Here is a 23,908-nt window from a genome sequence, read left to right as displayed (position 1 = left end):
TATATAAATTTCTGAAAACAAGTGAGGTAACTTTTTCATTATTCATTATTTTTCTGCCTTTCATGATATGACCAACACGCATGTAAATTGTGTTGTTATTTGCCGCTCACTCACTTGAAGATGGGTGTTAAGCCCAAATGAGATTCAAAAGTATATTAGGCCAAGTAAAAATAAAAACATGTTTCTCGTCCGGTTTTTAAAAATTGGGAGAATGAGGGCTTTTTATTTTCTATTTTTATTGGAAAACGATGCTAAATACCTGTATTTGGCACCATATTTCGGGTATTCGACATACAGATTGACATCCGAAAGAGAAAAAGGAGGAGGCCCTTTTTATTTTATTGTTTTGAGAGGTAGACCCCTCTAGTGATCACAAAACTCTTCTTAAATGATGTCATATGTATTATGCATTTACAAAGCCGTAAAATAAGTTTCAACTTCTGAAGCATCTTTTTCAACAAGTTATAACTGAAAGTTTACAAAATAAAAAGAAAATAAAGAAATGTGAAAAATCTTCAAAAAATGAGGAGGGTGCGGACGAGAAACATGTTTTTTTTTTACTCGGCCTTACAAAGAGTCTGCAAGCATTGGCATTCAAGGTTGATGACAGCAAAATGTATAAAATGTTTTGAGTTTTGATTTTTCCACAAAAAAATAAATGGATATTCATCATTTTTTTGACAAATATAACCAGTTTTTATCGGTATTGTTTGGCAAATCACAATAATGAATTTAAGTGAGGGTCAGAAAATGAAGTGAGGGCGGGTGACGGGAAACCCAAAATCGACTTTGATTAGCCTTATAAAGTATTAGGCCTATTCAGATTTCCTTTTACAAATTAACCATCACGTATACGTGCACGACGTCAAGCGTGTGCATTGGACCATGTGCAAAATAATATGTGCTAGACCTGATTACACTGATAACACATGAATGGGTTTGAGAAAACACCCTGATATGAACTCTATTTATGAATTGAACCAGGAATCTCTTGCACAAGCAGGTTGCAAAATGCAAAATAAGCATTCTGAAGGGCACCAATTTCAAGGCAATTTTGAAAGGGCACATCTATTTTACAAGACAATTACATGTTAAAGAATAGCAGCAATTAATAGGGCATCAAAGCAACTGGTAGGGGCACCGAAGGCAATTGCCTTCGGTTATTTTGCAAAGACCTTAACCACAGCGAATAGCTCTCTCTATTTCCTCTCAGTTACAAAAAGTTGGTTACTCATTGCTCTAATAATTTTGTAGCTTTCCATTTGAATTGAAAGAAATATTGACTACAGGAACAGTTAAATTAAAAAACCAGTAGGCCTATAGTTATTATTTATTGCTGAAATGTTAACTATTATTTTAAATATTTTCTCTATAATTGCAGAGAGGAGATTCAAATTGGTTACGATGCCATCGCATTCATCCCACTCCAAATATACCAGCAAATTAGCTGGTGCCTTAAATGACTTATGCGTAAAGCAGAATCAGCTGTGTGACATTATCATTAATGTTGGCGGCAAAGCGTTCCATGCTCACAAGAATGTTCTTGCTGCTCGAAATGAATATTTCCAAGCCATGTTTACATCGGGCTTTAGAGAAGCTACCGAAAGTGAAGTCAACATAGATGGCAAGGCAGAGATATTTGAGGTGTTGCTGGAATATGTGTACACAGGAAAAATGAAGATTACAAGGAAGACTGCATGCGATCTGCTGGTGATGGCATGCTACATGCAGTTCAAAGACATCAGTCTATATTGCTCCGATTACATTCAGAAGAAGTACACTTCAAGTTCTTGTACAGATGAGCAGATACCAATAGGGGATGTTTTCAAGATATATGAAATGGCATGTTTTCATGATCATCTAGAAATTCTTGCACACAAGTCAGAGGAGCACATGTGTACCTATTTCCAGAAGCTGAAGTCATCGGATGTGTTCCTCCAGAGTGCTAGTGTGGAGTTCTTGAAGAAATTCTTGAGACGAACCGACCTTTCGAGTAAAGATGAGGAGACAGAGGTCAGTATACAAAATTGAATTAATAATTTGGTTCACCTCAAGTTCTAGTGATGTACGCGAGTATTTCGCTGGCCGCAGCGTCGACCACGCACATGAATCTAATTGCATAGAATGTACGGGCAGTTTGTCGGCACGCTTGCGATGCAACCGCAAAAAAATTATTGACGTCTCCAAACCAATTTATAGTGTGATTGTTTTAGAGGGAAATGGAGTTAACTAATATTGTTTGTATGTGTGGGATATTTGTTAGAAAGATATCAAAGTTTAAAATGGTAAAGAGAATTTGGGACACCCTGTACAAATGTCGGGGTGCTCAGTACAAATGACCATATACGTAATGCTGCAAACATGGGTAGCATTGCTTCAATTTTGTTTGTAAAAATAGCCCAGTTTTGCCTCACTGTAGCGAACAATTTGGAAATTTACCCAAAATGTGGGAAAAAAGTTTTAAAAACTAAGACAATTTGTGTTAAATTTGGCTGAAAATTTTGACTTCTGGTATATCGATTTTGCCTTTTGGTATAATATCGATGGGTCTAATTTTTTTGAAAAATTGGTATATTGATGGGTTCACTTCCAAACTCTCAGCGGCACACCCCTACCCAAACCAAACTTGAGTACCACCCCAGGGACAAGTGCAAGCTTGAAACACTACATTTTTGTCCCGTCTTGGGGTCTCACAGGTATTGGTTTTTTTAAATGCAGGTTCTGGATATGGTTGTCCAGTGGCTGAAACTTGACTGGGAGAACAGAAGTAATTTTGCTCTCACCCTTCTCAAGAAGGTTCGTCTTGGACTTGTTCCAAAGCAAAATCTTACCGAGTTACTGGATGCCGAAATACTTCAAATACCAGAGTGCAGACAACTTTTTCAAGAAGTATGCAAGAGGCAAAGTTCAAAGTGTTCTGCCTACAAGCTGTCTCAAAATTTTCCATGTCAGTTTGCTACAAGGAGCATCATCACGGTGAGTTGATGCATCTGCTGAATTTGACACTATTCTTTAGCTGTAAAATGCATTGGGCTATTCCATTCAAAATCCACACTCCCCCTGTGGAGGATTTAGCTTAAGTTTTCCACATAGGGACTATGGGTTCCAAATAACAATTGGGTAACATCCAATTGATATTTGTACTCCAGTTGGGGAAGGTATAGGTAAAGTCTTATGCAGAGAGAGTATGGCTTTCACAATAATTAACCTCTGTGGAAGATATATGTTTCTTAAATGTTCCACAGGGGTATATGACAGATTTCAATGGAATAAGCCCATTGTAGGCAAATTGCAGAATGTTCCACAGGGGTATATATGACGGATTTCAATGGAATAAGCCCATTGTAGGCAAATTGCAGGACGTCTATTGAAGTCATTGTTTATCTCACCAAAAGTATCAAATGAATTTTAAGATACACTAGCATTTGTTGTCAAATTGCTGCCCAGTAGATGAAGATTGCTTGCCCAGTAAATGGAGCTTGCCTTGTCCAGTAGATGAAGCTGCATGGCTTACCAGTAGATGGAGATGTATTTGCCAAGTAGAAGTAGCTGGCTTGCCAAGTAGATGGAGCTGCCTTGTTGAGTGTATGGAGCTGGCTTACCAGTAGACGGAGCTGGCTTGCCCACTTAAGAGCCATCTGTGATGTGAGGCACTTGACCCTTCCCCACTAATTTGCCACTGAATTCAAATCAAGTTTGACAATCTATTTTCAAACTTTAAGGAAATGATTTTAAACATAAATTCTAAAATTGTGGTCGAATTGCTGCTCAGTAGATGGAGCTGGCTTTCCCAGTAGATGGAGCTGATTTGCCCAGTAGTTGGAGCTAACTTGCCCAGTAGATGGAGCTGACTTGCCCAGTAGTTGGAGCTGGCTTGCCCAGTATACGGCGCTGGCTTGTTGTTTTAAGAGCCATCTGTCGGGCACTTGCACCCCCCCCCCCAATAATTTGCAACTGAATTCAAATAGAGTTTGACAATATATATATATGTTTTCAAAACCGAATTAGGAAATGATTTTAAAAATAAATTATGAAGTTCAGTAAAATGTTATTGTTACGCATGACTCCTGCATATCATATGTGTCACATGTTTATGCACACCCCTATTTCTAATACCATGTGATTTTTTTTTGTTTATTCTTTTACAGGCTCCAATTAGAATTTGTGCACCAAAGGGTCGAGGCACTGATACCACTTCCTTCTACTATTTTAACATAAAGACAAAGCAGTGGAAATCAATCCGTTCAATTCCTCCACTGAAACTTCTACCCAGCTTGATTGTGGTTGATGATACACTGTATGCGGCCGGTGGGTATGAAGTGGGTATCCCGGAAAGGTCAAATATTTCGGACAGGTATGAGTATAATTTGGCAGATTCAGACTCTGATTATTCAGAGTCAGAAGATTCAGTTGGGTATGATTATTCTGCATACAAGGATGTGTTTCAGCGATATGATCCAGAGCAAAATTCCTGGTGTTCATTGCCTCCTTTGAGGGCAGCACGAGCAGCAATGCTGGTTCATTTGAACGGGTATATTTATGCCATTGGCGGCATACGCTGATAGCTACGGGGCGATAGCGACAGCAATTTTCCCCTGGGTTCAATCTTGAGTTCGGATTGTGAGCGGTTTGATATAGCTAGGAATAAATGGAAGAAAATAGCTCCACTGCCTCCACACTTTGCTGCTACCTCTGCAATAGCATATCAGGGAAGGATCCTTGTATACAGCACAATTTATGATCAGCATGATTACTATGAGTATGCGCTTGAGACGAAAAGGTATGAAATTTGGGTATACAATCCAAACAAGAATGAATGGCAGTCTAAATTCAGTGAGCCTGATAACACAACGGACACATTAACACAGCCAGTTCTTGTTGTCCACAAAGATCAATGCTACAGAGTCGTCTTCCGTATCATTCCTAGAGGAGATGAAACAGATTACCTGCGAGCCTACCGGGGTCTTCCAAAAGAGGAACAAGCAGTAGTCAATTTGCTGAAGCTACGCAGCTCAAGAAGCGATGTTATGTCAGGTGTTTCTCTTGGTGAAGAAATCAAGCAAGATTTCATCGAACCGAACACCTTGGGTGCCTTTCGAATTGGAGAGGATGTGTTTGTCACTACTTGTGGTGATGTTCAGCAGACTGACTTAAAGATACACAAAGATGAAGACGAAGATATTGATCTTGGGAAATGGAAGAGGTTTGCAAAGCCTTATAAACGAGGCAGTAACATAGTCAACTTCACTTGTGACTGGAAGAATTGACATTGCTGTATACATATAAACCCATAAACTGTGTTACCATATTATGTAGTGATAGAAGGTATACACAGTAATTCTTCTGTGACACAGCCACCGCTTTGACAAAACAATTTAACCAAATTACAGTAACCACTGGGTATAAGGCCCCCCCCTCCTAGATTGGTATTTCACTCCAAAAAATGGGAATGGGCTTATAACCAGGGAGATGCTAGTACTTGAATTTAAAAACAAACAAATAATCTTTCCAATTTGTTTACATTTTTGCCTGATATAAATATTGAATGTCAATTTAAACTGCTATCTTGGAACAGGTTCATCAGGTTTGGTAATTATGCAATCTAAAAGTTTTTAATTAGTCAAAACCAATTTGAAGAAACTTACTTTCTTGCTGACAGTTTCGTCAGTGAACCACTGACTTTTTTCAAAGCTTGGTGTTATTGTGATGATCCAACAACCGATGACTGGCGAGAAGTTATGTCACTTCCGGTAGCGATGTTAGTCTTGCTAACAGTCTCCAACAGTGGATCAAACACGTGACTTAGATTGTAGACCCCATCGACCCTTGTCTCTGTTCATAACTCCTTGCCCCCTTCTCCTGATCTGAATTGATTCTTTGATCCCTCTTGCTTTTCTATCACTTTCTCTCTCAAAGATTTTTGACTCCCCCAATTGATAATATGATTATTGATTAGTCCTGGCTACATGGTCATTGGTCACTAATAGCCGAGTTCTTGAAATAGCTCTTTCTTTTAGACCTTGTGTAATTTTTTGACTCGCTTTCATTGCCTCCCTTCTATTTTCATCCAAACATGTGCCAAAAGTTATTTTTGTCTCACCAACATATGTTATATAGACGAGGGGGTCTACAGTCTAGTCACATGTTTGTTCCACTGTTGGAGACTGCTAGCAAACTAACATCGCTACCGGAAGTGACATAGCTTCCCGCCAGACAACAGCTAGCTGTTGGATCATCACAACAACATCAAGGTTCGAAAAAGTCTGTGTTTCACTGACGAAACTGTTAGCAAGAAAGTAAGTTTCTTCAAATCAAAAGCTTTTAGATTAAACTGATATATGTTTATATTTGTTCTTAAATATGAGAGCAAAGCATTGATTTGATTTAAAAGAACTTCATCGAAAGTACTACTGGCTTATATCGGAGTGCATACTTGTTTCCAGAATGTTTTGAAAAATAGGGGTGGGCTTATATTGGAAGGTGCGCTATATACCTGTGTGGTTACGGTAAGTGTCAAAATAACATGGAAAATATACATCGCTATTACATTGATGCTATCATCATCAATGGGAGTAGTTTGGCAACTGAAGGAGTATGATGGAAAGGTTGTCAAATTAGGAAATGACTTAGATTCACAAAAATCTAGATGCTGTTATTGATCTTAGTAAATGGGAGTGGTTTGACTAATTGCAGACATTCCTTATCAAATAATCATGTGAATCTTTGGCCTCTTCATTCTAGACGATTCAATTATGTTTCACTGTCATCAGGGACTTCCTTTTGAGGAGAGTGAGAGCAATCGCTCTCTACTGATGCTCTCCTTAAATCTGATATAGGAGAGTGATTGTTAGCTCTCCTTAGTTTACCATTCTCTCCTTACATTTTATTGTAAATGCTCAAAACAGCTCTCCTTGAAGGCTCCAGAAGAGCTATTTAGTGCTCTCCTGCAAATTCCAAAAGACAGTCCCTGTACTGATATTCTTATTTGCATCTATATGTGGTTTACTTTGTAAACCATGCTGTGATGCAGATGGCGCGGACGCATGATGAGCAACAGTGAAATATGATTGCATCCCTAAATGAATGTACCAAATAAGTCGCATGCAAAGAATTAACACAGTACACTGGGTTACAATGGTATTTACAAGTACTTTCATTTATATCTTAATAAATCTACCATATGTATTTTTTCTTCATATTGCACAAAGCTGTTTGAAGTACTATCAAACACATTAAGTCAATATGCAAATCACAATCTAGACCCTCAGTGCAAAATCCTGTGTAAAAAGCAAACAATTTTGTTGTGCGGTTTAGGAAATATAGGCCTTTGAAGGTCATAATTGGCCCATAATAGCACCCTCAACGGTGAAAATCACACATATTTACTTGTAAAAGTGTTATTTTTATGATTTCAGCCATTTTTAAAATGTTAAGAAGAAAATATAGCAAATATGACCCTGGTTTTTTAATATTTACATAAAGGAATACTAAATAAACAAAAAAAACCAATACATCTCATGCCTTCTTTAGTTTTGTTCCCACAATTATCACTCCGTGAATATGCAAATTTATGACAAAATCAGGATTTCCCTAAAAATGGGGTAAAAATTGCCAATTTTGTGAATCTTTAGAAGGCCGTATCTTTGAAACGGCTTGTCTGATTCAGATGATTCAAAAGTTTTGAAAATCGTTTTGCAGAAGGAACAATCCTGATAGCAAAAGCAACTCCAGTAGTAGGTTTGAAATTTTCATGTGACCACCCTAATTTAATAGGAGAAATATTTTGTGTTTCATTTTGTTTACTTATTGTTTTTAACGATTTGAAACCGATGGTCTTATTTGGTCTATAATTATGTTAACCTACTTTAGACACATATTTTGGCTGTTTCAAGTACCGTAAACAAATTAAAGGAGTATTTCGTGATCCTAGCATCCTCTTTTTGTGACATTTTTCAAAAGATATCCACGAATAAAGCTTATCCCAAAAATCAGTTGATTCCGATTTTGCATTTGCGAGTTATGCATAATTATGTGTATTACACTGCTCCATAGACAATGTGTTGTAATTTCGTTCTGATATACCAGAACGAAATTCAAATTTGGCGATATTTTTGCTAAACGAATGAATCTGCAAGAACTTTTTGGTACATAAACATTATGTAGCCAGAGGTTTCCAGTGGTATAAAAATCTCAACTTTTTTTGAAAAAAGTGGGGGGATGAGGCTGTGGATCACGAAATGCCCTTTTAAGTCAATATGCAAATCACAATTATTCTTTATATTCTTTATTGGTCTCTTCTACATTGTAAGACAATGTCAAAACATGATAGTTGTGTTTTAAACACAAGCACCGTAAAGGGACCATTGAAAGAAAGCATTGGGTATCTAAATAAAGCCCATAAAATGTAGAACAAATTGAACAACGGGTTGAACAATTCCATTGAAATTTTATTAAAAGTTTATGAATAAAATGAGGAAAATATAATTTTTTTTTTTTTTTTTATTGCTCAAACAAATTGCCATTTTCTTATGCACACATGCCCCACGGTTGTTTGATGGGACCATTTATTAGTTTTTCAAACAAAACATCATGTATACCAAATTTTAGGCTTAAACATTTGAGCTAAAAGTGATATTGTGCTAATGTATACAGATGCTTTTGAGTCGTTCTCAACTTCAATTTACCCTATTTTACAAAATTATTCACTTTTATCATATTTTTAAAGCTTTTTCGGATAAAAAATGTATCTATTAAAGACAAAATTGGTGGCGCTATTTAGTTACTGGAAATTACCCTTTCAAGCTTTTAATACAAATCATTCCTTTTATTGTTTGATAAAATATGTTTATAAAATTTCCTTGTTGCTTGGTTTACCTATTCCAGCTGTTTTAATGGCGGTATTAATCACGTAACCCATGCAAATAAAGAAATATGATTTAGGAAAAATAGCGCCATCTATAGTTTGCATTTAGTTAATAATGAAGCCAATTCTATATACATCAAACAGCCGTGGCCCAAAATGTTTACCCCCCCCCCCTTACGCATGGCGAAGATTATGGAAGGCCAGTAAGTCATTTGAGGATACTGCAACATGAAGCATTCTTGACAAAGGCAGCGGACGCATGCTGGTTTCATACTTTCCTGCCGCTTTGCCGCTTGAAGATGATTTTGCTTCACTGCGCAGTCGGCGCACCAGAAACGTTAGGAACATGTTCAAATATGCTAATTTTCCTGCTCGCTGCACTCGCATTATATGATTAGACAATTTAAGGTATTAAATTTGGGTTCAAATGAAAAAGAGGGGGGGGGGGGGGTGGCATGTTAAAAGAGGGGGGCATAAGATTTTTGGCACATCAAAAGGGGGTGGGCAAGCGATTTTTAGCAGCCTGAGAATTCACTATAATTATTGCACAGGCCCTTAAAATTTAAGGGGAGCGAGCATATTTTGTGCTTGTTTTTGCAGTGATATTTCGCGTAAATTGTAGACCCTGGCCCCAAATGAAGGTGAATAAATTGTTGTATTTTTTGGCAATTTTACCCGTTTTACCCGTTCCAAAAAGGATGACTGCACAGCCCAGGGCGATTATTTCAGCTTTATTTTTTCTTCTTAGGATTGCAGTTGGGCGGCGAATTGGGCCCATTTTGGCTATTAAAGTACCCAATTTGGGCAAATTTTGCTAGGCCTACTGACGGCAAAAAAGTAGACAACAGCCGAAAGTCTGCATAAATGGGGGGGGGGCTCTACCTTGGAAGTGACAGGGATGTGCGGACAACTAGGGGTCTTTCGGTGAGAGCCTAGACACCGAAAAGGGAGGTCATTCAGGATGAGAAAGTAAAAAAATGGGGTCTTCCCATGAGACTGAGGAAATTCTGACCAAAAAAGGGGGTCATTCAGTGAGAGATTATTAGCAATTTTCCCAAATGTGACCGTCCACGGCGAATGAGCCGTAAATTCCTCCCCGGTCAATTTTGTTTTATTTCGTGTTTAAAAATAAACATCATAAACTTAAAAATGGTATATCATTTGACTTCAAACGATATCCAGAAGCGGGGTTATGGTTTGTTAAACTTTGCTCCTTCAACAAAATTATAGCTTTTACGTTTTTACATGTGTCTCTTTTTCCACATTGTTGGCAATAAATATCAAACAGTCATAATTGGCGGTCATTTCAAATCATCCCCAAGTCAACGAGGTTTAAGAAAGTTCTCTCATTGTTAATTGTTGGTTATGCATACCTGTACAAAATACAATGCCTGGTAACCCACCACTTGAACAGGATTTAGCAATATAAGCAAACAAAGACCAGAGCTATTAAAAGTTCTATAGCCATCTAAGGTAGAAGCTTATTATCCACTTCAACAATAGGATTATTGATTAGTTTTTGACTATCGAAATGAGACGGATGTCGGGCCAGCTTAAGTTACCGATGAATATGACCTTCGTACACATTTTACACCGTAACTCAGAATACAATTTAGGGAATTTACGGCTCATTTTGTGCTGCCGGGTCACAAATATTTTGAAAAAAGGGGGTCTTTTGGTGATAGAAAAACAAAACAGGGGGGTCATTAGGTGAGAGGGAGTTCAGTAAAAGAAAAAAGCCTGAAAAAAGGGGTGATTGGGGGAGGGGTTGACAAATGGTTTAGGCCTAGTGAGTGCCCCCCCCAGGCAAAATGTCATATCCCGTAGAATTTTTTTTGAAATCTTGATTTTTGCAGAGTATCTATATTGACTAAAGTACATTACAATTGTGTAAAAACCAGAATTTAAAAAACAATTGAGGGGGTTCTCCTCAGCAAATGTTATAATATAGCTTTAAATAAATCATTTCGGCCCCACTGATCTACATTTATGCATCTGGCACCGCCTGCGAATCAAGACACAGAGGGCTGATGTGGTGACGGGCTGTTAACTAGTAACAAACGCAGGGCGCATGCGCGGGCCGGGAAGTTCAAGCGTGCTGTAGACTCGGTCCCTACACATGTACACACATACTCACCGTATATGACACGTTTGCAACGCCCCGACTCAGGTGTCAATTTGTGGATTAAATTAAATAAAATTAAATATCTTTTTTTCTATATGTCCGTTTCTCCGTCTCCCGGGGAATGGACTTGAAAACACTATGAGGATTACTCAGTTAATTTTTGAGGACAAAAATCATGAAATTGGTGGTGTACGGGAATTTTGTTATGGCCAAGTTTCAGGCCAAAAAAATATGATTTTTTTCGAAATTTTTTTGACCGAAAATTCTACCCTTTCTCGCTTATCTGATGAATTTTCAACTTCTTTTTGACATATGTGCTTAGATATGACTTTGGTGTTTATAGTCCCTGAAGTAATTGTTGTAATTTTGCTTAGTTTTATAAAAAGAAGTGATTTTCTGCATGGAGTTGTTTTGATATTCGGCTTTGTTTACGTTTCAAAACCAAAACTGAATTTCCCGGCTCGCGCATGCGCCGTGCGTTTGTTACTAGTTAAACGGGCTGCCATTACCAAAGAAACCCCGCGAGAGTTGGGTACAATCGGATTGGTAAGCTTACTGTATATTGCATTTACCTATACATAGGCACGGCGTATAGACTGGCAAGCGAGTCTAAACCAGAAATCAGTGGGAAATTTATACCTTATTTTAGTGTAGTACTGATGTTTACAAATACAATTAAGAATAAAAGCTTAATTAGGCCCTTCGCACTTGATTATTAGTTATAATTAGATACAGACTTTAAGGTACATATTTCGAGGTGCATAACAGACACCAAATTTGTGTCATAACAAACACCAAATTGGTGTCGATGACCTGACATGCATGCATTCTTTTGTGATGGTCTTTCAATTTGTACCGAGTGTCCTTGGCAGACTTGACTATGCTTCAGTGGTCATGAAAGGATTCAATAGATAACCTCCCCAGTGGGCACAATTGGTTGCTACTATGTTGTGTCAACGTCAATATCTAATGTTGGACGACGGTTGCCTGGAGGATGGATATGAAAGTTTTTTTGACGCCAAAATAGAACGTTGATGCGACGTCCACATTCAGCGTTGTGCAGACGTTAGCCAACGTCGATCCAACATTGACCCAACCCTAATAAAGATGTAATTTGTGACGTTGGGCTAACATAATATCGTTGATGTTGGGCCAATGTTATTAATCCATCCATTGACCAACGTTAAACCAACCATTACTCCAACGTTGATCCAACCATTGGCAAGTAACCCCAAAGAGACGAAAAATCATGAAAAAAAGAAAGAATAATATTATTTAGTAGCATATACTCTGCTTACACAGAGTCTTACACTTAATACTGTCTATATTACAACGGAAGCAAATTTCCTAGCTTAATTTTATACATAACACTTACCTTGATGTACCTGCCGGGATTCGAACCCATGACCTTTGGTTTATGAGACTGATGCCCTACTGACTGAGCTAATGGGGTTTACATATTCTATGAAGTGTTTTAAGTTAATATAAGCAATATTTTGATGGCTAAACCTGCTAAAGTGCATTATTTAAAGGATATTGATCAAATTTACTGTAAATATTGATAACATTTACTAAATTTGTTGATTTTTTTTCTTTTTTTTTTAAATAAAAAATCTTACTGACGATTGAATTCCAAAATTTTATTGTTAGTATAAATATAATTATATATTCATTAGGTTTATATATTACATTATCACTAAGCATTATATTCATCACCATCATCATCATCATCATCATCATCATCATCATCATCATCATCATCATCATCATCATGAGTTGCAACATCATCATCATCATCCTCATTATTATTATTATTATTATTAGTTTATCTAGTGGGCTTTTATAGTCTTTATTTAATGTTACACTTTAATGCGCCTAGTAAATAGAAAATTTTGGACCAACTTGACCATTCCGATGACTTGGAAACAGTAGGCCTGTCAACTGTCATGCTGTTTACCAACGTTGGTCCGATATCGCGGACGGCATTCTGACCGTCATATTAAGGTTTGTGCGACGACGTCATTTAAGAAACTGTCATTTTAAGACAATATATAAGCCAAATGCAACATATTTATCGTCGGTCGTACCGATGTCGTCAATGAAGTGTTACTTCAACGTTAGTATTGAGGTCATATGACAACCAGCGTATGGCAGACGATGTCGTCAATGAAGTGTTACCTCAACGTTATATTGAGATCGTACAACAACCATTGCACGGCAGTCATTATGTGACCTTAATACAACGTCTTTATCGCAGTTGTATCGATGTCGTCAATAAAGTGTTGCTTCAACGTTAGTATTGAGGTCATACGACAACCATCGTGCGGCAGACGTTGTTGCGGCGCTTCAATCATTGGTGTACCGATGTCGCCAATGAAGTGTTACCTCAACGCTGCATTGAAGTCGCACGACAACCGTCGCAGGGTAGTCAACAGGTGACGTTGATGTAACATCTTTATTCTTAGTTGTACTGATGTCGGCAATAAAGTGTTGCCTCAACGTTATATTGAAGTCGCACGACAACTGTCGCAGGGTAGTCAACAGGTGACGCAATGCAACATCTTTATTGTCAGTTGTACTGATGTCGGCAATGAAGTGTTGCCTCAACACTGTATTGAAGTCGTACGACGATCGTCTTCGGCCTACGGCAGACACTACCACAACGCTTGTGCGACGTCCTCACTAATAGGTGTACTGACGTCCTAGATTATTACTTGTGTTAACGTTGGAATTTGGTTGCCCGACGTCCGATCTTATTACAACGTCCATACAACGTAGTTTTTCCCGATTGTGCCCACTGGGTCTGCCCCACTAATCCCCAGCTATTGTCTGAAATTGCACCTCGGAAGATATATTATAACAACTCAGTCCTCAAATGATAGTCATATAACGACCAAAAGATAAATGACTGACTATCATTGAGGACTGAGTTCCATGCAATCTAAGTTATAATTAAAGACCGAATTAAAAAGACTAGTTTGCGTCTGACTTCATGACAAAGGCGCGCCGTGATTGGTTGCTGACCTGCGCAGTATGGCACTTTTGGTCTGGTTGACAGGACGTCATACGCAAACTAGTCTTTTTAATTCGGTCTTCAATTATAACTGTTAAAGATTTGGAAATAGGGAAGAGGTTTAATTATTTCACAACAATATTTGATTTTATAAATAAGTGTAGGTGGAGTTGTACTCTTTGTTCATTCATCATTATTGTTGATATTATTAAAGTCAGAAAATGGCAAGTAGAAGTAGTTGAAAGTTATTTTAAAGGAGAAAATTAGAAATAAAAATAAAATAATTAATTATTATGAGATTTTCAATTTTGGACGCGGGCGGTAAACAGGAAACTAATAATCAAGTGCGAAGGGCCTAAGGTACTGTAATTTAATTATCAATTAGCTGTGCACTGCATGTCCATTCATGGCGCTGCAGGCTCCGGCGTAGTGTCATTTTTAAGGGGCCAAATTGTGAGACACCGACCAGGGTTTTCCTTATAAACGCATAAGCTTTAGTGCACAAATAACCAGGGGCGTAGCAAGTGGGTGGACAGCAGGGTGGGTGAAATGCAGGCCTCTCAAGGCCAGGGGCCTGAGCGAGCTAAAGCAAAAATGAAGGGGGTTCATGCCAAATATTTGGTCTTTGAATTCGCAATAAAAAATTTACAAACTTCTAGAGACTATACATAGGGCCTATGCTATGCGAGCAGGGAATTTTGCATATATTTCAACGTTCAGGTGTTTTCTTTAAGCCTTTTCAGAGCATGTTATTCAAACAAAAGGTGCCACGTAAATGTGTGCCAAAAATTACTTCAACCCCCCCCCCTGCTCTGCCAAACCAGGTCCCTCCCCGGCTCATACTTATTACACAGCCACTAAGTAATTTATAGGACTAATAACAAAAATTGTTGAAGAAAAATTGTTGTCTAATCACCCCAATTACCCCACCCCCCCTCGCATTAGTGGGACGCAGGTGGGTATCTGAGGGAGGATGTGTCGCTGTAGTAGTAGCCCAGGTAGTTATTTTTACGCAATATTAGGAAGAGCAGTCTGAATACTATTTGTTCTACTATCTGTATATTTACAATCCCGGGCTACAATCAAGGAAAAAAAGCTTGGCACACTTTTTGCCTGTCTTTTGGTACTGTATGTTTTTCGCGAGAAGAAATTTTCACGATTTGAGGGATTTTGAACATTGCACAAGAATTTAATTTCGTGGCACTAATTATAATGCAACTCTATTACAAAAGGTTATTTTTGCAAGTTTTCATTTTGCGTGTTTTTGTCTTTACTCGCAAAATTTGTGATCAAAATAAAAGTCTCAAAAAATTTAAACTTTTTAAAATTACAATATATCTCTGCCCCGCTCCCCCAATTCATTGTTGGACCAAGCTATGTTGTCAACAGGTCCATATGACCCTCCAACATTATAAGACGGGGTGTCTGTGCTTCACATATATCGCATGCATGTTTCACTCACCTTTCCAATTTTGATAGGCACACATACACATTTCAATTTAATACAAGTGTGCCAGCTATTTTTTCCCAGGATTGTAACTTCAGGGCCGGATTTACCATAGGGCTAGATGGGACCAGGGCCCCAAAATTTTGGGGCCCCAAAAGTTGCCATGTGCATCTTTCTTTTTAGCCCGAAAAACATATTTTGGGTCAAAATAGGGTAAAAATTTTGTGTGTACTGGCTCTATATAGCAAAATTTAGCTCATTTTGGGCTGAAATAGTCTTTTTTTGTGCGTGCTTCACACGCAAATGTCCTAATAAAAAAGAACAAAATATGCTCGTCTCCCTGGCCCAGGGCCCCCAAAACGTAAATCCTGCCTTGTGTTAGCTTCCAGAGAAAAACTGCACTCTTGCTCATGGTGGCATAAACACAGAAGTGGGGTTCTGATTGGTTGATTTAATAATTTTTCATTCAGAACTTTTTTTTTTTCATTTCAAATGTATTCTCATGCCTGTTATAGTGTTAAAATGTTAATTATTTTTTAAATATTTTCTCTATACTTACAGAGGAGATTTGCACAAGGATAAAATTGGTTACAATGTCATCACGTCCATCCCCCTCTGAATATACCAGCAAATTAGCTGGTTCCTTAAATGACTTTCGTAAGCAGAAACAGCTGTGTGACATTATTATTAATGTTGGCAGCATAGCGTTCCATGCTCACAAGAATGTTCTTGCTGCTGGAAGTGAATATTTCCGAGCCATGTTTACAGCAGGCTTCAGAGAGGCTGCCGAAAGTGAAGTCAACATAGATGGCAAGGCAGATATCTTTGAAGAACTGCTGGAATATGTGTACACAGGAAAAATGAAGATAACAAGGAAGATTGCATGCGACCTGCTGGTGATGGCATGCTACATGCAGTTCAAAGATATCAGTCTATATTGCTCCGATTACATTCAGAAGAAGTATGCTTCAAGTAGGCCTACAGATACAGATGAGCAGATACCAATAGGGGATGTTTTCCAGATATATGAAATGGCCTGTTCTCATTATCATCTGAAAATTCTTGCACACAAGTCAGAGGAGTACATGTGTACTTATTTCCAGAAGCTGAAGTCATCGGATGTGTTCCTACAGATTGCAAGTGTGGAGTTCTTGAAGAAATTCTTGAGACGAGCTGACCTTTCAAGTAAAGATGAGGAGAAGGAGGTCAGTGCAAAATGGAATCGTGTCGGCACGCTTGGGTCACAACCCAAGTATTGACATCACCAGTAATGTAACTAGTGGGGGGAGTGCCCCCTGACAAAAATGAAAGAGAAAAGTGCCCCTTTGACAAAAAAAAATAAAAGAACGGAAGGCAAAAGAAAAGGGGCAAGGAGCCCGTTTTCCAACAAAATTCATCCCGATCATGGGCCAAAATAGTATAGAATACAAAACATTTTCAAACTACCCGCACACATTGTCACATCAATAAGGCCCTTTTCAACCATATCATGGGTGAAAATAGTGTAATACAAAATTTTTGTGCACTACGTGGATGTGCACACTGTCTTTTGTGAAAGCTCAAAGACTTTACAAGTTTCCTTTACATGTACATTCTCTCTAAAAAAACGGTATATGGGTATAATATCCTCCGATAATACCAGGTTAATATTGTGCAACCGGGAATTTTGTTTTGCTTTTTCCCCCTAAATTGATTTCCCCCCTGGACATTACTACCGAACTTGAAGCGAACCAATGTCTAGTATGTGATTATTTAGAGGGAAATGGAGTTATATGTTACCGGTTAGCGGTAACTAATATTATTGTTTGTATGTGTACTGTACGAAATTTTAAAATGGTAAAGATATTTTTGGGACATCCTGTACAAACATAAGCTTGAAACACGGAATTGTTGTCTGGTCTCAATATATTATGTACCTTGTGGTATGTTTTATCTTTAATGCAGGTTCTGGAAATGGTTGTTCAATGGCTGAAACATGACTGGGAAAACAGGCATAGTTTTGCTGCCAGCCTTCTCAAAAAGGTTCGCCTTGGACTTGTTCCAAAGCAAAATCTTACCGAGTTACTGGATGCCGAGATACTTGAAATACCAGAGTGCAGACAACTTTTTCAAGAAGTATGCAAGAGGCAAAGTTCAAAGTGTTCTGCCTTAAAGCTGTCTCAAAAGTTTCCACGGCAGTTTGCTACAAGGAGCTTCATCACGGTGAGTTGCATCTGCTGAATTTGATACTGTTACATGTAGCTGTAAAATGCATTGGGCCAGTGGCATAGCCAGGGGGGACTTCTGTGAAAAGTCTTGCCCCCTTGGAGCTGGCTTGCCCAGTAGATGGAACTGACTTGCCCAGTAGGTCAGTGGCATAGCGTGGGTCATCATATTGGGGGGCACTGACCCTGATGGGGGGCACCAGGTCTGATGGGGGGCACAAGCTGGTTTTTGGCAATTTTCCTAAGGGATTTTCTAAATTTTGCAATTGATTAGGGGGTCATGTGTCACCTCACCCCTGCCCCTATGACACTATGCCACTGCAGTAGATGGAGCTGAATTGTCCAGTAGATGGAGCGGTCTTTGCCCAGTAGATGGAGCTGACTTGCCCAGTAGATGGAGCTGGTTTGCCCAGTAGATGGAGCTGGTTTGCCCAGTAAATGGAGCTGACTAGTCCAGTAGATGGAGCTGTCTTGCCCGGTAGATGGAGCTGGCTTACCCAGTAAATGGAGCTGGCTTGACAAGTAGATGCAGACCTGCCAACTCTCCCTCATTTTGAGGGACTGTCCCTCATTTGGGGTTTACCAAAGTGAAAATGAGGGACAGTCCTGTTTTCTGAAAATTTCAGTGATGGCAAATTTAAATGTAAGAACAGCAGAAAATGATGAAAACTTCTCTTTAGTCTATTTTGATGAATTCAGACCTGCAAAACCTTCTCTGAATTCTGACAGTATTGCACACCTTAAGTCTTTGAATTTGTTGGTACCTGGTTTGTGTACATGTACAAGGTTTTGGTCTCAATGTCCCTCATTCCCACACCTAGGTTTCATAATCATTGAGGTATAGGACTTTTTATTTTTTCGGAGAAGAGCAGGTAGGGCAACTACTTGATTATATTTCTACATGTTCATACTTCATACTTCATACTCTGACAATTTTAGAAAATTCGCACGAATCCATTTTTTTAAATCGCATTTTTGTTCCTAAAATGGGGGTTATAGCGCCCTCAACGGGCACTCTCTCCATAGGGCTACATGTAAAGACCAGTTATAGACAAATGGCCCTAAAATAAAACGGACTCGTGCGAATTTCCTCAAATTTTGCATATGATGTAGATTTAACATCTGGAATGTAATGTAAGTGATGTCGTTGCTGCTCTTCTAAATTCATTTTTTAAATGTCCGCCCCAGACCAAGGTGCCCAGTAGATGGAGTTGTCTTTGCCCAGTAGATGGAGCTGGCTTGCCTTGTAGATGGAGCTGGCTTGCCCAGTAGATGGAGCTGTCTTTGCCCAGTAGATGGAGCTGGCTTACCCAGTAAATGGAGCTTGCTTGATCATTAGATGGAGCTGGCTTGACCAGTAGATGGGGTTGTCTTTGCCCAGTAGATGGTGCTGGCTTGCCTAGTAGATGTAGCTAGCTTGCCCAGTAGATGGGAGCGGTCTTTGCCCAGTAGATGGAGCTGGCTTGCCCAGTAGATAATGGAGCTGGTTTACCAGTAGATTGAGCTGGCTTGCCCAGTAGATGGAGCTGACTTGTCCAGCTTTGCCCAGTAGATGGTGCTGGCTTGCCCAGCAGATGGAGCTGTCTTTGCCCAGCAGATGGAGCTGGCTTGCCCAGTAGATGGAGCTGGCTTGCCCAGTAGATGGAGCTGGTTTACCAATAGATGTAGCTGGCTTGCCCAGTAGATGGAGCTGGCTTGCCCAGTAGATGGAGCTGGGTTGCCCAGTAGATGGAGCTGTCTTTGCCCAGTAGATGGAGCTGGCTTGCCCAGTAGATGGAGCTGTCTAGCACAGTAGATGGAGCTGGTTTACCAATAGATGGAGCTGGCTTGCCCAGTAGATGGAGCTGGCTTGCCCAGTAGATGGAGCTGTCTTTGCCCAGTAGATGGAGTTGGCTTACCCAGTAAATGGAGCTGGCTTGCCCAGTAGATCAAGCTGGCTTGCCCTATAGATGGAGCTGGCTTGCCCAGTAAATCAAGCTGGCTTGCCCTGTAGATGGAGCCGGCCTGCCCTGTCATGTGAGATGGGGCTGTCCTGCCCTGTAGGTGGAGCTGTCCTTGCCCAGTAGATGGAGCTGTCTTTGCCCAGCAGATAGAGTTGTCTTTGCCCAGTAGATGGAGCTGGTTTACCAGTAGATGGAGCTGGCTTGCCACAGTAGATGCAGCTGTCTTTGCCCAGTATATGCATGGAGCTGGCTTGCACAGTAGTTGAAGCTGACTTGCCCCGTAGGTGGAGCTGACTTAATTTTGCCCAGTAAAATGTTATGCATGACCTGGGCATTATCATATGTGTCACATGTTTAATGCACACCTCTATTTCTAATACCATGTGATTTTTGTTTTGTTTGTTCTTTAACAGGCTCCAATTAGAATATGTGTACCAAGGGGTAGAGGCACTGATACCACTTCCTTCGACTATTTCAACATAAAGACAAGGCAGTGGAGACCAATCCATTCTATTCCTCCATTAAAACTTCTTCCCAACCTGATTGTCGTTGATGGCACGCTGTATGCGGCCGGTGGGTATGAAGTGTGTGTGCCGGAAAGGTCAGATTCAAGTGATTCTGACAGGTATGACAGTGATTATCAAGATATTTCAGAGTCAGATGATTCAATGGGTTATGATTATTCTGAATACAAGGATGTATTTCAGCGATATGATCCAGAGCAAAATTGCTGGTGTTCATTGCCTCCAATGAGGGCAGCACATGCAGCACGGCTGGTTCATTTGAATGGATATATTTATACCACTGGTTGCGTGATTATTCGATAGCCACGGGAGTGATAGCGACAGCGATTCCCCCCCGGAGTTTGGAATGGGTACAAAATTGAGTTCAGATTGTGAGCGGTTTGATATAGTGAAGAATAAGTGGAAGAAAATAGCTCCACTGCCTCCACACTTTGCTGCTACCTCCACCATAGCATATCAGGGAAGGATCTTGCTATATGGCACATATGATGAAGAGGATGATTATGAGAGTTCAAGATTTGAACTTCGGGTATACAATCCAGACAAGAATGAATGGCAGTCTAAATTCAGTGAGCCTGATAACACAACGGCCAAATCAACACAGCCAGTTCTTGTTGTCCACAAAGATCAATGCTACAGAGTCGCCTTCCGTATCATTCCCAGGGGAGATGAGACAGATTACCTCAGAGCCTACCGGGATCTTCCAAAAGAGGAACAAGCAACAGTCAATTTGCTGAAGCTACGCAGCTCAAAAAGCGATATTATGTCAGGTGTTTCTCTTGGTGAAGAAATGGTGCAAGATTTCATCGAACCGAACACCTTGGGTGCCTTTCGAATTGGAGAGGATGTTTTTGTCACTACTTGTGGTGATGTTCAGCAGACTGACTTAAAGATACACAAAGATGAAGACGAAGATATTGATCTTGGGAAATGGACGAGATTTGCAAAGCCTTATAAGCGGCGACGCAGTAACATAGTCAACTTCACTTGTGACTGGAAGAATTGACATTGCTGTATACATATAAACTGGGCTTCGTACCATATCATGGTATATACGCAGTAATACCATTCTTCTGTGACTCCGTTTTGACAAAACAATTTACATTTGATTATTCAAATTAAGTGTCAAAATCGCATGGAAAATATACACGCTATTTCACTGGTGCTATCATTATCTATGGGAGAAATTTGGGAACAAGTATTGTGGAAAGGTTGTCAAATTAGGAAAGGTTCAATAACACGTTATGGAGATGTTCTGCAGACTGACTTAATCCCAATGAGAACTACCTGCCGATTGGCCAAAAAGAAGTTTTCATTATCAATTGGACCAATCAGCAACATTCTTAGAATAATTTCACCACACAAAAAAATTGGGTGTATTATCTGCAAAGCTCCATTCTGATTGGTAATTGAAGTGAAGATATCATGTAATTGACCAATCAGAGGCAATGTTAGATCGGCAGGTAGTGCTCAGGGGGTTAAAGAATAAAGATTCACAAAAATCTAGATGCTGTTATTGATCATAGCAAATGGGAGTGGCTTGACTAATTGTAGACATTCCTCATCAAATAATCATGTGAATTAGATGATCTTTAGCATCTTTTCATTCTAGACGATTCAATTATGTTTTACTGTCAGGGACTTCCTTTTGAGGATCGCTCTCTACAGATTCTCTCCTTAAATCTGATACAGAAGAGTGATTTTTAGCTATCCTTAGTTTACCATTCTCTCCTTACATTTTATTGTAATACTCAAAACAGCTCTCATTGAAGGCTCCAGAAGAGCTATTTAATGCTCTCCTGCACTGTCATAATTCATCACTGTTTAAAAACTTGTTTCCTGTGCATCTACATGTATGTAGTTTACATTGTAAACCATGCAGATGACACAGACGCATTGATGTTAAATGATGATGAGCAACAGTGAAACATGATTGCATCCCTAAATGAATACATAGGTACCAAATAAATTGCACAAAAAGAACACAGCAATGTTAATGGTATTTACAGGTACTTTGTTTTATATATTTATATAAAAGCTACCATGCCACAAAATTATTTTCAAAACTTATTGAATCGCCTGAATCCGACAAAACTAAAGAACACTAAAATAAATAAACAAAAAGCAATACATCTCATGCCTTCTTTAGTTTTGTTCCCACAATTTCGCTCTTTGAATATGCAAATTTATGACAAAATCAGGATTTCCCTAAAATGGGGTACTAGTAAAATTGCCAATTTTGTGAATCTTTAGAAGGACGTATCTTCGCAACCGCTTATCCAATTCAGGCGATTCAATAAGTTTTGAAAATAATTTTGCAGAAGGAACAAACCTGACAGCAAAAGCAACTCCAGGGGTAGGTTTAAAATTTTCATGTGACCACACTAATTTAACAGGAGAAATATTTTTGTGTTTCATTTTGTTTACTTGATATTGTTTTTTAACGATTTTACAAAGGATGATTTATGGGTTAACCTACTTTGGACATATATTTTGGCAATTTCAAGTTGAATAAAACAAATTAAGTCAATATGCAAATCACAATTGTTTATATTCTTATTAGTCCCAGAGTGAAGTGATGGGGATGTGCGGACTAGCAGTTAGAAACTAGGGGTCTTTTGGTGAGAGCCTAGACACCAAAGCGGGGTCTTTCAGTAAGAAGGTCCAAAAAACATTTTGGGGGGCTTTGGGGGTGTGAGCCCCCCAGGATAAAAGCAGGGGGCAGCCAAATCGAAGGAGCTGCAGAAGAAGGGGCGGCAAAAAGAATTAGTAAAGAAAAAAGTATAACAAATAGTGAAAAAATGGTATTATACATCAAAATGTGTTGCTTTTAGGGCGCTAGCGCCTATAACCCTTTTTTAAATTTGCTCTTCACTTTTTCAAACCACCGAAAAAAAAAATTGGGTCAACCTTTTAGGGCTGTTGAGGAAGGGGCGGCAAAATTGAATTTTCTTCAGCCCCCCGGGCAGGAGTGGCCACGGTACGCCACTGAAAAAGGGGGCATTTCCGTGAGACTGAGGTGAATTCTGACCAAAAAAGGGCCGGGTCATTCAGTGAGAGTGAAAAAACTTTAGATCAAGATATAAAAAAGTTGATACAAAATTTGAAAAAACAATGAAAAAATGACGTCATTCAGTGAGAGATTATCAGAAATTTTCCCAAAATGTCAAGGGGGTCTTTTAGTGACAGGAAAACGGGGTCATTAGGTGAGAGGGAGTTCAGAAAACAAAAAGGGGGTCATTGGGTGAATGAAGGTCAATGTGGCCGCACATCACTGTCACCCATTTTTTGTGAGTGCCCCCGGGCATAAGGCTAATGAAAGTTGATTCCTTGTTTCCCGCTACCCTACTCCGCTCAAAACCAATTGCTGGCCAAATATTTCATTATTTTGAATAAAACAATGATTTCTAACAAACTTTAACATACCAATAAAAAAATTTGGTTTTAAATATATCATAAACCTCTTTCTGTTGATTTTCTTTGCAGTAGGAGCATAGCTGGTGGTTAATAATGGATTAATAATGAATACCTACTCACTTCTCTGTCCCGCACTTTTTGATCTGCTCTGATCTCATCCCGTAAAAATATTGTGAAACTTTTGATAATAGTTGTACAATCACCTTCATGTGGTTGTAAACTACATCTGTAAACTACAAACTGTGATTTATCACATGTATACATGGGTAGTTATTGGTTTACACCTGTAACAGATGCAATAATGAAATTGTATGAAATAATGAAATGGTCACCTACACAGTCATGAAAAATTGTGTAACGGGAAACAAGGCA

The 23,908-nt window shown here is 39.1% G+C and overlaps 2 protein-coding genes across 2 annotated transcripts; both read left to right on the top strand.

The window, feature by feature from the left end:
• The first annotated feature begins 1,404 nt into the window (after positions 1-1,404).
• LOC140172665 (kelch-like protein 12) lies at positions 1,405-5,267 on the top strand. The gene is made up of 4 exons (XM_072195798.1): positions 1,405-2,013; positions 2,719-2,976; positions 4,149-4,531; positions 4,730-5,267. Exons 1-4 carry the CDS (start codon positions 1,405-1,407, stop codon positions 5,265-5,267), a joined length of 1,788 nt encoding a protein of 595 aa, XP_072051899.1.
• A 6,230-nt stretch (positions 5,268-11,497) lies between these two features.
• Positions 11,498-20,422, top strand: LOC140172664 (actin-binding protein IPP-like). Its single transcript, XM_072195797.1, has 4 exons — positions 11,498-11,534; positions 16,010-16,653; positions 17,393-17,650; positions 20,009-20,422. Exons 2-4 carry the CDS (start codon positions 16,042-16,044, stop codon positions 20,420-20,422), a joined length of 1,284 nt encoding a protein of 427 aa, XP_072051898.1. The 5' UTR covers positions 11,498-11,534; positions 16,010-16,041.
• The last annotated feature ends 3,486 nt before the right edge of the window (positions 20,423-23,908 follow it).

The sequence above is a fragment of the Amphiura filiformis genome, chromosome 16 (assembly GCF_039555335.1).
Source record: "Amphiura filiformis chromosome 16, Afil_fr2py, whole genome shotgun sequence".
Taxonomy (NCBI): Eukaryota; Metazoa; Echinodermata; class Ophiuroidea; order Amphilepidida; family Amphiuridae; genus Amphiura; species Amphiura filiformis.
This window is presented reverse-complemented; position numbering and strand designations above follow the sequence as displayed.

Excerpts from the sequence above, each read along its gene's own strand:
- LOC140172664 (XM_072195797.1), top strand. The coding sequence starts at position 16,042 with ATGTCATCACGTCCATCCCCCTCTGAATATACCAGCAAATTAGCTGGT. Across the intron at positions 16,654-17,392 it reads GTAAAGATGAGGAGAAGGAG|GTTCTGGAAATGGTTGTTCA; the intron begins GTCAGTGCAAAA and ends TCTTTAATGCAG. Across the intron at positions 17,651-20,008 it reads CTACAAGGAGCTTCATCACG|GCTCCAATTAGAATATGTGT; the intron begins GTGAGTTGCATC and ends GTTCTTTAACAG.
- LOC140172665 (XM_072195798.1), top strand. The coding sequence starts at position 1,405 with ATGCCATCGCATTCATCCCACTCCAAATATACCAGCAAATTAGCTGGT. Across the intron at positions 2,014-2,718 it reads GTAAAGATGAGGAGACAGAG|GTTCTGGATATGGTTGTCCA; the intron begins GTCAGTATACAA and ends TTTTAAATGCAG. Across the intron at positions 2,977-4,148 it reads CTACAAGGAGCATCATCACG|GCTCCAATTAGAATTTGTGC; the intron begins GTGAGTTGATGC and ends ATTCTTTTACAG.